General features: G+C 37.0%; 1 protein-coding gene across 2 annotated transcripts in view; it reads left to right on the top strand.

Moving 5' to 3' along the window:
• Positions 1 to 5,767: 5,767 nt before the first annotated feature.
• The window catches only part of LOC122423800 (ovostatin homolog 2-like), a 49,543-nt gene continuing 39,841 nt past the window's right edge, over positions 5,768 to 15,469 (top strand). Inside the window, exons 1-6 of one of the 2 annotated variants that reach the window (XM_043441191.1) lie at positions 5,768 to 5,910; positions 6,229 to 6,412; positions 7,502 to 7,658; positions 9,533 to 9,585; positions 10,010 to 10,030; positions 14,858 to 15,026. In XM_043441191.1, coding sequence (XP_043297126.1) covers positions 5,846 to 5,910; positions 6,229 to 6,412; positions 7,502 to 7,658; positions 9,533 to 9,585; positions 10,010 to 10,030; positions 14,858 to 15,026 — 649 coding nt within the window. In that variant the 5' untranslated portion in view covers positions 5,768 to 5,845. The remainder of the gene's footprint in view (positions 5,911 to 6,228; positions 6,413 to 7,501; positions 7,659 to 9,532; positions 9,586 to 10,009; positions 10,031 to 14,857; positions 15,027 to 15,469) is intronic. The other variant, XM_043441193.1, reaches the window with a different exon arrangement.

The raw sequence follows: 15,469 nt of genomic DNA, 5'->3' as shown, positions 1-15,469 counted from the left end.
GCCCATTTTTTAATCAAGTTGTTAGGTTTTTTGATATTAAATTATAAGAGTTCACTATGTATTTTGGATATTAATCCAACTTGGAAATATCTTCTCCCATTTAGTAGGTTCCCTTTTCATTATGCTGATGATTTCCTTCACTGTGCAGAAGCTTTTAAGTTTGATTAGGTCTTACTTGTTTATTTTTGCTTTTGTTTCACTATTATCTTAAAAAGATATAATGCCCTATGAACTTCACTTTAAATGTATATTGAAAACTATTAAAAGAGCACTGTAACTTGCAAAACAATCTTGAATGTTATGGAATTCTCCCAAGGGACATTTGGCAGTGGCTCAAGACATTCTGGGCAGTCAGAACTGGGGGATATGCTACCAGCAGCTAGGGAATAGAGATGAGGACTCTGCTAAACCATCTTGAAATACACCATCCGGTTCACACAACAAAGAATTATCCAGCCCCAAATGTCAATAATGCCAAGATTGATATATCCTGTTCTAATGTATCAAAGGACTAAAGAAATGCCCTGTCAAGTCATATGCATTCACTTGACCTTTTTATTATCCATCTGTTTCTCCCCCAACTACTTCTTTAAAAAAAAAAAAATCACCCATCTACAGGTGGGCATTGTGTGATTAGAAATTTCTTGGCAACTCTTCAGTCAGTGATGCAGGAGACAAACATCTGAGAATAAGAAGGGCAGTGTCACTCATCAAGCTGATTGTTCCCTTCTGAGGAAAAGGTGATTTCCTTTTCAGTGGATTGAAACATCAGGAACTGAAGAGTTTTGTTTATTTTAAAACATAATTCACTGCCTATAGATTGCTAGTCTTGGGCAATCCTCTGATTTGTAGTGTTGGCTTAAACATTTCAGAGAGGAGGACTAGAAGTTCAAGATATTCTCAGGAACTCTGACATACATTTTAAACTTTTGTCCCTTTAAATGGACTATCATTAATTATGCAGCTGGGAAAATCAAGACAATATTTTCTTGTTGTTTAGAGAAAACTTGTAATATATAAATCATATGAAGCCAAAACAGCCTTTCAAGGCATGGCATCAGATTCAACCCAATGGTTCTAGGAAACGAAACCAATATTGCCCCATGTCTGATCAAATTCACCCAGCTGGAAAAGCAGAGTAGCCAGATCTTCACCTGTCTTTCTCTTGCTATTGGATATCTTCTTTACCTTTGTATGGGGTTGGCCAAAGTTTGTTTGTTCTGAAAAATGCTATGGAAAAACCCAAACAAACATTTTGGCCAACCCAAACTGCTTTCCTGTATAATTTTAGCAATATCCAGGATATTATGGACTTCCCTGGTGGCTCAATGGTAAAGAATCCACCTGCTAATGCAGGAGATACGTTTTCAATCCCTGGGTCAGGAAGTTTCACCTGGAGAAGGAAATGGCAATCCATTCCAGTATTCTTTATTCTTGTCTGGAAAACCCCATGGACAGGGGAGCTGGCAGGCTACAGCCCATGGGATCACAAAGAGTTGGACACTCCTTAGCAACTAAACAACAACAGCATCCAGAATATTCAACATCATTTGTATGATGTTGATTCCCAAATTGATATCCAAATCTCCAGCATTTTTCAGAGTACCAGATTTATTATTTCAGCCCTCTACTGTGTATCACCTCTCTGGAGTACTAATGTCACCTCTTAATTAATATATATCAGACTTAAATTATCACTTCATCTGTATATTTATTTTGTTTTCCCTGTCTTACAGGGAATTGCAATAGTATTTACTCCTAGTGTCCATCTCACCCTCTCCCTCTTCTTTATCCCCAAATCAAAATTGCCTCAAATTCTAACAACAAGAGTAAAGAAACATGTATCTTAAGACATATTGCCATTGTTCAGGGTATTACTTCTTTAACCTAGGGTAATCTGTGAGCAGACTCACTGTGGTAATTATTAAGATATTTAACAGGATATATTTATATATGACGTTAGCCACATTATTTCATATAATTTTACATCAGACTTCCTGCCACTTTCTAATATCACAGCAATAAAGTGATGATACGTTTAAAAGAAATATGTTGTTTTATTATGGCCTGGGTTATATTTTCAAACAGACTTTCTCCCAGTCTATTTTGCTAGAGGCCAGTCTAAATTTCTTTGTAGCTCTTTCTTTCTGCCTCTGACAGTAAATATCAAGCATAGTATTGATAACATATATGATTCTCTTTCCACTATTTTACTCTCATTCCTATATGTTTTTCATGGAGTACAGAGTCGTTATGTCCACCACTCTTCAAACTAACATTCAGACTCCTTAGCATAAGAAAACAACTTTTTACAAGTCAATCACAGTGTTTTCAATAGGCTTGTTGAATGTCATTTCATACACTATCTTTTCTTCAACAAAACAGAACTTACTATTATTTTTAAAACACACACAATGTTTGATTATAATTTCATAGTTTTTTTTCCTGAGCTATTACTTCAGTTTCTATGCTACCTAGAAAATTCATAATCATGTTAATAGTCCCAATTCAAAACTTCCTAATCAAATTCTTTTCAACTTCCTATTTGTCATTTTAATGTGATTCCACTGAGCATTGCTCATAGTTTCAATATAGGATAGTCTTTGTATCACATGGCATTGCAATTTATGTTTAAATATTGTGCTGAGTGGACAGTGATCTATTCTAGGAAAAGAAATAGTCTTATTCATCTGTTTATCATCAAGGCCAGGTTCAATACTAAGTCTCACCCCACCTGTAACCAACCAGCACACATTTCCTTGGCACCCTATAGTTCCTTCTCTTCTGTAACATTTACCATGGTTGTAATGAAATAATTAATTGTACAATTAGTTCTTTAACCTCCACCTTTCCTAATAGAATAACTATAAAAATTTGCATTCACCTCATAATTCCCACCATCTACCATATTTCTAGCAAATAGTAGATACTCAGTAAGCACATACAGAATAAACAAGAGCCTGGAGATAGTTCCATAGCAGTGAACAACAATGACCTAAATAACACTGAGTCTGTCACATGATGATGATATAATATCCATCATATATCCCTTTATTCAACAGAAACATAAAGAGAATTTAGAGCATAGTACATTAATCCATGTCCTTTCATATTTTTATACATAAACATTGCTTGATCTCACTTAATTTGATTATTAAAAGAAATTCTTCCCAATCACTTACTCTCTGGGTGACCCTATGAAAATATGTGTTTTTTTCTGATACTGTATTTTTCTTATCTGTAAAATAAGAATAAATAATGAACCTGAAATTGTATTTTTGAGAATTAAATGAGATACTATCAATATCAGTGCCTAGCACTCTGTTAATTATTAAGAAATTATAATATCCCCGCTCTTCAACAGATCCTCACTTCCTTCATTCTCACTTCCTTTTTCCCTGCCCTCTCCCATCCTCCCTCCTTCTTTTCTCTTTTCCTTTCTTCCCTTCTCTACTAGAAGTAAACTCCTTTAAAGAGCTGTGTCTTACTCATCCTGTTATCTCTAGAACCTCACTATTGCCTTGCTGATACATAGCAAGTATGCAATAGATGTTGGATTCATATCTAAATTTTCTGGGATAAGGGCCCATTAACCATGTAAATCAGATAAATTTATCTGGGGATATGTTAATCAGATAAAGTCATGTTTGGGGAAAGAGATATTATTTAAAAAAAGTCTAGTTTCCAAGGTGATTTAAAAGAACTGTGCAAAACATATGTTTGTTATCAATAACTAGCCTTGATTAAAGTTAAAATGAATAGAGTTATTTACTCGGCATAAAATTTTCACATTTGGAAAAACACAAATATTTTAGAGAAGTTTCATGATTTTAGATTCACCATCCTTGGGAATAAAGAATTAGTTGCTTTGACTTATAAACAGTCTGCCTTGTGGTTCTGTTTAACTTGAACACTGATGAGTTGAGCTTCACTTGTTTTGGAAACTAGTGATTTGTGAGTAGGAGAAACAGAGTGCAGAGAGTGGTTCTAATAATAAGCCCAAGGGGCTATCAGAGGAAAGGGTATTGGCCAAACACAGAGACTAACAGTTTGAGAGTCCAGTGGAAAGAAATTAAATATTAAAACTGGCAGGACCGAATAAAAGTTGATTAGCCCTGTAGCAGAGATTTTAAAAGAGTTGGTGTCTTAAGCAGGGATAGAGAAAAGGCAGACTGAAAAGAAAAGTCTTAAATTGAAATGGGGAGTCTAGAAATGCTGCAATTCTACTGAGAGAACACGATCTGAGTTTTCAAGCACACGGTGCTGTGCTGAAATTGGAAATGTGGTCAGCTGAGGATCCTGTTATGACCTTCCCTGGCCTCAGAGCCCCATTCCACCTCCTCATGGATTATAGTTGGTTTTGTTGTTCTTGCCTTTGTGTTTGCTCTTGCAGTATTGTAGATCTATTTCTAAAAGACTGAAATAAATTTCAATCTTTCATTACCCAATGTATCATTCTTCAAGCCAGATGCATTAACTCCATCAACACTTGACATGGAAAGGATGTTAACAACAACAAGCCTCCAACTAATAATAAAAAAAAAAAAAAAAGAAGACAAATAGGAGAATTAACACACTGAGGGTAAGAGGTCACCAGTTTCTCTGGTATGACTCATGTTCCTTGTAGAAATATTTTGCAATAATGATGGTAAAGCTTTTTTTTTTTTTTTTTGGTCAAGAAGTGACTAGTATGTGTGTACGCCTGTGCATGCATGCCAAGTCACTTCAGTCATGCATGTCTGACTCTTTGCGACTCTATGGACTGTAACCCACCAGATTCCTCTATCCATGGGATTCTCCAGGCTGGAATACTGGAGTGGGTTGCCTTGCCCTCCTCCAGGAGATCTTTACCACCCATGTATCAAACATACCTCTCTTATATCTCCTACATTGACAGGCAGGCTCTTTACCACTAGCATCACCTGGGAAGCCCGGTATGTGTGTATACACTCACACATATTTGTCACGTTCTCTTGCATTGTTTTCCTATTTAGGGTAGGAAAGGATATTGACCATTATAAAAACCTAAGCAAATTATAGTAGGAACTCCTCTGATGGTCCAGTGGCTAAGACTCCATGCTTCCAATGCAAGTGGGGTGAGTTCCATCTCTGGTGGGAGTGCTAAGTTCCCTCATGCCACGATGTGGCAAAAAAAAAAAAAAGTCAGCAACAACAGAAAATTATAGTAAATGTTGCACATATATCAACATTTTAAATGTTGTATTCCATATCATGAAATTATAGAAAAATGAGTTTCAATTATCTGTAAAATGAGCCTATGTTGAGATATTTATTTGCATCTGGATTTTGGCAATATCAGATAATGTTTCTTCTCTCAGAAGCCTGGAATATTTACCTTTGGGGATTTGAAACGATTAATAGCTGTTTGGACAGGTATTTTCTTCCAAGTGCTGATTCCTGTGGGTTAATGCTTTTGATACTGTGGTGAGCCCTGGGAGTGAGGAACTAAATTAATAGAATCCTAAGTGTCACACAAGTGCTTTCTTTGTTTTCCTCTTTCTTCCTGTCCAACTCATACTGCTGATTGCAAAAACAGATCAGCATCTGGTGAATTTAAGAAGGAAGTTGTAGGTAAAGTGACACCCCCCACTCCCCGGAAAAGTAATGGGAGAGGAGATCTAAATGTGATTGGAGAGTCCCATTATATTTGCTCCAAAAAGCAATTGATCCTTCATGTGTGACTATATAAAAGCAACAATATACAGAGAGATGCAGAGTAGAAGGAAGAAAAGAAAGGAAAGAGTTGAGACAGCTGACTTCTAATAAAGACAGAGAGAAAGAGGAGACTATCTTGAAGTCTTAATTGTTCAGGCACTGGGGTAAAATGGTGCCCATCATTTTTATGAGTACCTTTTTGCTTCAATTTACTGTTTCTGAGGCTTTGAACCCGTAAGGAATATTATATTGCTATTCTTATGAAAGTACTGGAAAAGTGATCTTATGAAATATGCTGTGTTAAAATTCAATTGTATTTTACCATTTCAGTTTCTGAGACAGAGTACTGATTTATCCTGTAAATCTTAAACAGGAGTATGAAGGGAAATGACTTAATTTTTTTTCTTGATAGCTTTCTGCATACTCAAGTTTATTGTAATATCATGAAAAGTGTGTGTGTTTCAGAAATATGTCAATAAGCTAAAATTGCTTTATGCATGTTCTGCATTTCTCTTACCCTTGTTTAGAGTGTTGATTACTTTGTTTGCATAGGCAATATATCCTATGGGTCCCCTCTGTGATGCAAAGTCATTCTACAGAACAAGCTTGTCTCCACCTTTTAAACCTGAATGAATCTGTGTCCTTGAGTGTTGTCTTAGAATATGATGGATCCAATAGCACTATTTTTGACCAGACTGTGGAAGAGGATAACTTCTATGCTTGTGCAAATTTTGAGGTGAGGTGCAAAATTTGACTTTTCAGAACTTCAGATGGGAAGATGGAATTACTACTAAAAAATGAGTTTTATGTCTATTTCTCCATTGCTGCCCTGTAAATAAATTCTTCAGTACCATTTTTCTAGATTCCATATATATGTGTTAGAAAGGACGTGGGGATGGGGGGAGAGGATGAGATGTATGGAAAGAATAACATGGAAACTTACATTACCATATGTAAAATAGATAGCCAACGGAAATTTGCTGTCTGGCTCAGGAAACTCAAACAGGGGTCTGTATCAACCTAGAGGGGTGGGATGGAGAGGGAGATGGGAGGGAGATACATGTATACCTATGGCTGATTCATGTTGAGGTTTGACTGAAAACAGCAAAATTATGTAAAGCAATTATCCTTCAATAAAAAATAAATAAATCTTAAAAAATTAGTTTTAGAGAAATAACAAAACTTGATTGGATAAGTTGTGGAATCTGAGAAGGAAAATTGGAGAATTTTGAAAGGCAAATAAGAAAACAAGTTATATATACAATAAAACTTGTGAAGTACTGAGCTTTTCTCTTGCAGGGAATGGTAATAAGACAATATAACTGTTTTCTGATGGGTTTCCCAGGTGGTTCAGCAGTAAAGAATCTGCCTGCCAATATAGGAAACATGGGCTCGATCCCTGGGTCAGGAAGATCCCTTGGAGAAGGAAACGGTAACCCACTCCAATAATTTTGTCTGGGAAATCCCACGGACAAAGGAGCCTGGTGGGCTACAGTCCATAGGGTTGCAAAAGAGTCAGACACAACTTTAAACAACTGCTTTTAGATAGAGAACTGTTTAAAAATGAGGATAGGGAATTAGGTTAAGGAATGAGAGATTGGAACTCGGGAACATAGAAAACAATAGATAAGAAAACAGAGGAATAACTTTTCTGGAAACTGTCCTCAGGCTGAATAAAGAAATTGGAAAAAGTGATCAATAAATCTCCCATTAAGACATAATGGATTCACAAGGCTCTCTCAGCCTCAGAAGCAAATTAAGGCATTCCTTACCATCTAAATGTCTAAGAATGATTTTCCCATTTTCTGCTCTTTATGTTAAATAGGTTTCCCACAAGTCTTCTGAACAGATGGCTTTTGTGACTCTGTTGGTTAAGGGAGATACTCTTAAAATCTTTGAGAGGAGATCTGTAGCACTGTCTTCAGAAGAGACAGTGACCTTTGTGCAGACAGATAAACCCATCTATAAATCTGGAGAGAATGGTAAGTCAATATTTATGTTTCCTTTTTATTGTTGATTTCAGAAACTCTTTCTTCTAATTTTAAGCAATCCAAACACATTATTAAATTTAAATCCAAGTTCTAATTTGGTCTTAACTCTTCAGATCAAGAATTTCTAGAATTTTGACCAGTTGTCTAGGTCAGTTATGAAACAGTACCCTTCAGTTTCAATTATTGAGTGTTTTGTTTCTTACAGTTTTGTGTCTATCTCACTGTTTACAAATTCTCATGACAGGCTTGCATAATACAATGGCTGCAAGCTAGGGTTGTGTTACTTCATAGTTTAGCAGCTGGAAAAACTAACTAAATCTCTATTTTGACTCAATTATTTTCATCCATAGAATGGAAATAGTAAAAGTATCTTATTTTTACTGCGAGAATAAGATAGTCAATGTAAAATAGTCTCTCTCTGTGTGTGCTTGCTAAGTTGCTTCAGTCAGGTCCCACTTTGTGCGACGCTCTGGACTGTAGCCCACCAGGCTCCTCCGTCCATGGGATTCTCCAGGCAAGAATACTGGAGTGGGCTCCATGCCCTCCTCTGGGGAATCTTCCAGACCCAGAGATCAAACTTCCATCTCTTATGCCTCCTGCACTGGCAGGTGGATTCTTTACCACTAGTGCCACCTGGGAAGCCCAAAATAGTCCCTGGCACACGGTAAGTAATTTTTAAATGGCATTTATTATCATCATCATTATTACTCATACCAGAAAAAGGAATCATAAATCTGATAACTTAGGCAGAGCCCTTCTTCATTATTGTTGTAAGTAGAAGAAAGCAGAAAGAACACAAAACTAAGATTCAGAAGGATATGATTTTTGTCTTGGCTCTGAGAATAAATCATCAACTTCTGCCAAGTCAGTTCTGGTCTTTGAGATCTTTGGTTTTCTCATTTATAAAATTAGAAGCTAGATAAGAGCATCCACACACTTTGTTCTATGAGCCTAGCAGGCTACAGTCCATGGGGTTGCAAAGAGTTGGATATGACTGAACATCTGAGAACAAAGATGACTTACTAAAAAAAAAGTAAAAGAACTAAAACAGAATTTATCTTATAGTGAGTTTTTTTGTTTTGCTACATTATATTTTCTCTTCTGGATGTATTAAAATACTATGATGACAGTTATAGGTGCAAAAATAGCTAACATGGCTTTTCTGGAATTCTGCTAAAATCAATATTTGCCAACGTTATATTTTTCCATAAAAATTATGCATAACTCATGTGCGTGTGTCTGTATGTGTGTGCATGTGGGCAGTTGTGTCTGACACTTTGCAACCCCATGGACTGTAGCCCACCAGGCTGCTCTGTCCATGGGATTTCCCAGGCAAGAATACTGGAGTGGGTTGCCATTTCTCCTCCAGGGGCTCTTCCTGATCCAGGGATCAAACCCAAGTCTCTAGTGTCTCCTGCATTGGTTGGCAGCTTTTTGACCACTAGTACCACATAGGAAGTCCACGTGTAACTCTTACCATACATATTTCACATTTTTCCTTCTATGATTAATTCTGCCACCAAGTTTTGAGACTTCCCTATGGGCTGTTACGGTAAAAAGTTTCTGGTGGTGGCAGCAGCTTGTGCCAGCCTCGGTAACACAGGTCATGATCAACAGAGGAATTATAAATGTGCAATAAAAAATCTTTCCAAAAGGAACCCAAATCTCAAAGGGTTAAATCAGAGCTAGAGGAGAAGGAAGTGCAGTGTTCTATGAAAGCAAGGCAATTAATTTCACTGTCTATTTATAAGCAATCATATCTGGGAGAGAAAATAACAAGAATAGTAATTCTTATCAATAGCTATGAGAAAATTAATGATTAATAAATAATAAGAAAATATTATTGTCCCCTTTTCCTCTATTAGTTAAACTTCGCATCGTGACACTGGATACTAAGTTCCTTCCTATCAACGATGTGGTGAGTCCAGTCATTTCAAACACACAATGAAATCTAAACAAATTACTCCATTGCTCTATAAGGTATCATTGGGAAATTTTCCATAATTATGGAGATACATATAAGTATAATTTCAAAGATAAACCTCTATAATAAACAAAAAAACTTTCCAATACAGTGAATTGATTTTTACTTCTCTAGGTCTTTTCATCCTATTAGAATAAGTGACTTACATAGAACTTGCTTTCACTTCCCAGAGAAATGTTTGAGTCTGTTTCAAATTCAGAGTTTTCCTGGCATCTTTGGCTCTAGAAACTTTGCCATCTGGAACAGGGGGGACTAAGTCAACATTAAGTCAGATAATCTTTATAATGCAATATCTGGCCCCAAAATGAACTATTTTAATATTAACTTGCATTTTTCTTTCTTTTCTTTCTTCTTTCAGTATCCCTTGATCACACTTCAGGTAAGAGATCTTTTTCAAATCCATCGTTTTAAATGTTTAGATAAATAGCGATATGTGTGTAGTTTTCACTACACACAGTGAGAAATTAAGATAACTGAAATATGGGGGAAGAGAAATTTGTACATGCATACACAGTGTAAGGCATCATGTGAAGAACCAAAGAAAGGGCTGCCACTTTTAGTGTCTGCTGTGGGCCAAATGGGGCAATGGTGGATCTTCATGGAAAAATATAAGATTAGGCTCTTTATAGGGGCTTCCCTGGTGGCTCAGGGGTAAAGAATCCTCCTGCAAGGCAGGAGACTAAAAAGACACCAGTTCAATCCTTGGGTTGGGAAGATCTCCTGGAGAAAGGCATTGCAACCCACTCCAGTATTCTTGCCTGGGGAATCCCATGGACAGAGAAGCCTGGAGGACTACAGTCTATAGGGTCACCAAGAGTCAGACACAACTGAAGCAAATGAACATACAACACACACAGGCTCTTTCTAAGGGAGATTTATGTTTCAAATTTTTTATTTTGGCTGCTGGCTCTTCTCAGTTTTAATTTAGCCACATTTTGTTTTCAGTTCAGTTCAGTCGCTCAGTCGTGTCTGACTCTTTGCGACCCATGAACCTCAGCACGCCAGGCCTACCTGTCCATCACCAACTCCCAGAATCCACCAAAACCCATATCCTTCAATTTGGTGATGCCATCCAACCATCTCATCCACTGTCATCCCCTTCTCCTCCTGCCCTCAATCTTTCCCAGCATCAGGGTCTTTTCAAATGAGTCAGCTCTTCACATAAGGTGGACAAAGTATTGGAGTTTCAGCTTCAGCATCAGTCCTTCCAATGAACACCCAGGACTGATCTCCTTTAGGATGGACTGGGTGAATCTCCTTGCAGTCCAAGGGACTCTCAAGAGTCTTCTCCAACACCACAGTTCAAAAGCATCAATTCTACGGTGCTCAGCTTTCTTCACAGTCCAACTCTCACATCCATACATGACCACTGGAAAAACCATAGCCTTGACTAGACGGACCTTTGTTGGCAAAGTAATGTCTCTGCTTTTTAATATGTTACCTAGGTTGGTCATAACTTTCCTTCCAAGGAGTAAGCATCTCTTAATTTCATGGCTGCAGTCACCATCTGCAGTGATTTTGGAGCCCAGCAAAATAAAGTCAGCCACTGTTTCCACTGTTTCCCCATCTATTTGCCATGAAGTGATGGGACCGGATGCCATGATGTTTGTTTTCTGAATGTTGAGCTTAAGCCAACTTTTTCATTCTCCTCTTTCACTTTCACCAAGACGCTGTTTAGTTCTTCTTCACTTTCTTCCATAAGGGTGGTGTCATCTGCATATCTCAGGTTATTGATATTTCTCCTAACAATCTTGATTCCAGCTTGTGCTTCATCCAGCCAAGCGTTTCTCATGATGTATTCTGCATATAAGTTAAATAAGCAGGGTGACAATATACAGCCTTGACGTACTCCTTTTCCTATTTGGAACCAGCCTGTTGTTCCATGTCCAGTTCTAACTGTTTCTTCCTGACCTGTATACAGATTTCTCAAGATGCAGGTCAGGTGGTCTGGTATTCCTGTCTCTTGAAGAATTTTCCACACTTTATTTTGATCCACAGAGTCAAAGGCTTTGGCATAGTCAATAAAGCAGAAATAGATGTTTTTCTGGAACTCTCTTGCTTTTTCGATGATCCAGTGGGTGTTGGCAATTTGATCTCTGGTTCTTCTGCCTTTTCTAAAATCAGCTTGAACATCTGGAAGTTCACGGTTCATACATTGATGAAACCTGGCTTGGAGAATTTTGAGCGTTAATTTACTAGCGTGTGAGATGAGTGCAATTGTGCAGTAGTTTGAACACTCTTTGGCATTGCCTTTCTTTGGGATTGCAATGAAAACTGACCTTTTCCAGTCCTGTGGCCACTGCTGAGTTTTCCAAATTTGTTGGCATACTGAGTGCAGCAGTTTCACAGTGTCATCTTTCAAGATTTGAAATAGCTCAACTGGAATTCCATCATCTCCACTAGCTTTGTTCATAGTGATGCTTCCTAGGGCCCACTTGACTTCACATTCCAGGATGTCTGGCTCTAGGTGAGTGATCACACCATCGTGATTATCTGAGTCGTGAAGATCTTTTTTGTACAGTTCTTCTGAATATTCTTGCCACCTCTTCTTAATATCTTCTGCTTCTGTTACATCCCTACCATTCCTGTCCTTTATTGAGCCCATCTTCACATGAAATATTCCCTTGGTATCTCTAATTTTCTTGAGGAGATCTCTAGTCTTTCCCATTCTATTGTTTTCCTCTATTTCCTTGCACTGATCGCTGAGAAAGGCTTTCTTATCTCTCCTGGCTATTCTTTGGAACTCTGCATTCAAATGGGTATATCTTTCCTTTTCTCCTTTGCTTTTTGCTCTCTTCTTTTCACAGCTATTTGTAAGGCCTCCTCAGACAGTCATTTTGTTTTAAGAAAATAGAAATCATAAACACCTAAAAATGTAGGAGTACACAGAAGGTGATATTATAAAATGGACTCCACTTTCATAAAAGTTTGCAGCTCCTTCTACCAGTTCAAATCTCTAGTGTAGTGTAATGTGGCTTTCAAATTTAATTGAAATTGCATGCCTGTCAGTAAATAGCTTGTATCAATCAACTCCATGTATGTATCAATCAACAACAACAGTATGTATTTTAATCCTTACATATAATAGGTTCCATGACTAATTAGTTCTAAAGGTTAATACATTGAGATCTAGTTCATCATTAATGATCATGTATATAAATATAGTCTATAATTTAAATGATTTTGACTTTGTTATATGGGTCAAAACTTGTCCTTCTAGTGGGATAAATAAATATAAGGTTGGCCATTTTCATGTTTTCTGCATTACTAGTAACCTGTAAATAATATTATCTCCACATTTAAACATTTCATGCAGATAATGTTGTGTTCCATGGAAAGCAACAGAAAACTTAAGTAACATCACTCTAGATGAGTAAAAGATTTATTGTTTTCAGAAACTACTACACCCGAGTGTAGTAGGTTCAAGGTTAGGGCAGTAATAGCACAATGTTACTAAGGCTTCTTCTATTTACTCTTTTTTTTTCTTTCTTTTTTTTTACTTAAAAATTTAAAAGTATGATAACACATTTACAGGAGACTTGGAAAATACAGAACAAAGTTACATATAGTTTCACTATATGCTGCAATTATTTTTTAAGAAGACAAATTAAGATTTTTAGTTGGAGTATCAATATCAAACTCTCAAAATTAATAAAATGAATATACAGAAAAGTAGAAGGTTATAGGAGACCTGAAAAGCACCATGAACCAACTCAACATAGTTAAGATTTATGCAGTTTTGACACAACAGTAGGATACACACTCTGTTCAAGTTCTCATAGACTATAAACTAGGAGACACTGAAACATATCCAAGGATGTAGAACAAGGTGCAAAAATTTCATGATCTAAAGGAATTGAAATCATACAGAGTCTGTTTCCTTATCACTGTGGAATGATGTTAGAAATCAACATCAAAAGATATTTGAAAATAACCCATATATTTTCGAGTGCAATGTGACACTTACCAAGAGAGATCTTTGACTTAGCCATTGAAAGCCTCAATAAAGTTGGAAGACTGATAAAAGACAGAGGTGTTTGCAGAGAAGAAAGCATTTAAATGAGAAATTAATATCAAAAATACTTTTCAAATCCTATGTATTTGAAAATTAAATGTCCACTTTTAAATGATGGGTGTATCTAAGAAGCCATAGCAAGGAGAATTAGAAAATATCTATAATAGAATAAAAATGAAAGAGAATTTCCCACAATTTGTTGCATGCAGCTGAAGCTGCTGAATAGACTTCTATTTAACCTCTATGTCATCCTCAATATCTTGCTTTAGTTTCAGTGGCATCTAGTTTGATTCTTCTCTACCCAGTGACTTCTATTTATGTGTCATCAGCCAACACTCAATCACATGAGTAGTCCTTACTGAACAGAAGTCTACAAAATTAATTTAACTTTCTAGATTTTACTATGGAGGAAAGCAAAACAAACAAAAAAAAGAGCAGTGAGTAATGTTTCTGTGCCTTTGTAGAGATCTTTTTATCCAGATTTCTTTAATTATGGCTGGATAATATCAATACATTTATTGAAGCAGGCTCACATAAGCTGCTAAAAGCAAATGATGGAGGAAGCGTGGCTTGAAGGATGCTTTCTTATTGTGGGACTTCCATTTAACAGTGTGTAATTGTTCTCACAATTTGAGATACGAGTGCAATAAAATGATAGAACTTTCTTTACTTCCCTGAACTACATGTGTTCGGTCACTTGGTCATGTCTGACCCTTTGTATCCTCATAGACTGTAGCTCACCAGGCTCTTCCGTCAGTGTAATATTCCAGACCAGAATACTGGAGCAAGTTGCCAATTCCTATTCCAGGGGATCTTCCTGCCCCAGGGATCAAACCCATGTCTTCTGTATCTCCTGTATTGGCAGGCAGATTCTTTACTACTAGTATCACCTTGCTGTGTTGTGCTTAGTCGTTCAGTCATGTCTGACTCTTTGTGACCTCATGGATTTCAGCCCGGCAGGCTCCTCTGTCCATGGGATTCTCCAGGCAAGAATGCTGGAGTGGGTTGCCATGCCCTCCTCCAGGGGATCTTCCCAACCCAAGGATCAAACTCAGGTCTCCCACACTGCAGGCAGATTCTTTACCCTCTGAGCCACCAGGGAAGCCCCAACTACATAAAGGATCACAAATTAAAAAGAAAAGGATAATACTCTCATACATCCTCTGCTTTTATTTCTTCTTTATTTTCTAGGATCCTCAAGACAATAGGATTTTTCAATGGCAAAATGTGACCTCTTCTCAAAATATTACCGAACTCTCATTTCAATTGATTTTAGAACCAGTGTTTGGAGATTACTCTATTGTCGTGAAAGAAAAATCAGGAAAGACATTGACACACCAATTTACTGTTAATAGAAATGGTAATCGATTGCTAATTATGATTGTTGTCTTATATAATTGAGGTGTCCAAAGAACTGTTAAACAAAATAACTTCTATGTTAGAATTAGACAAATTACAGAAGTTTGATTTGGTTTTCTGTCATTTTCCTTTCTTGGCCTTCTATGTTTTGCTGTCTCTGCTTTCTTGCTCATCATTCATTGCCTGTATCCTTATTCTGATCCCTTCGTTTTCTCCTGAGGAAATATCCCATTTTTTTTAGAATCCAGATAACCGTCTAGAAAGGATCTAAAGGACTACAGCAAACAAAATGTGAAGCTCCAAGAACAGGGCAGAGAAAGGAAAGGGGAGTGATTAATTAATGAAACACCATCACGCACTGATGGAATTTGGAGAAGTTGAACCGTGATCTATACAGAAACATACATAGAAAAATGTCAAGTGTGGAAACACATTTACATGGTT

The sequence above is a fragment of the Cervus canadensis genome, chromosome 21 (assembly GCF_019320065.1).
Source record: "Cervus canadensis isolate Bull #8, Minnesota chromosome 21, ASM1932006v1, whole genome shotgun sequence".
NCBI classification, from domain to species: domain Eukaryota; kingdom Metazoa; phylum Chordata; class Mammalia; order Artiodactyla; family Cervidae; genus Cervus; species Cervus canadensis.
The sequence above is the reverse complement of the archived record's forward strand: the minus strand, read 5'-3'. Positions and strand labels throughout refer to the sequence as shown.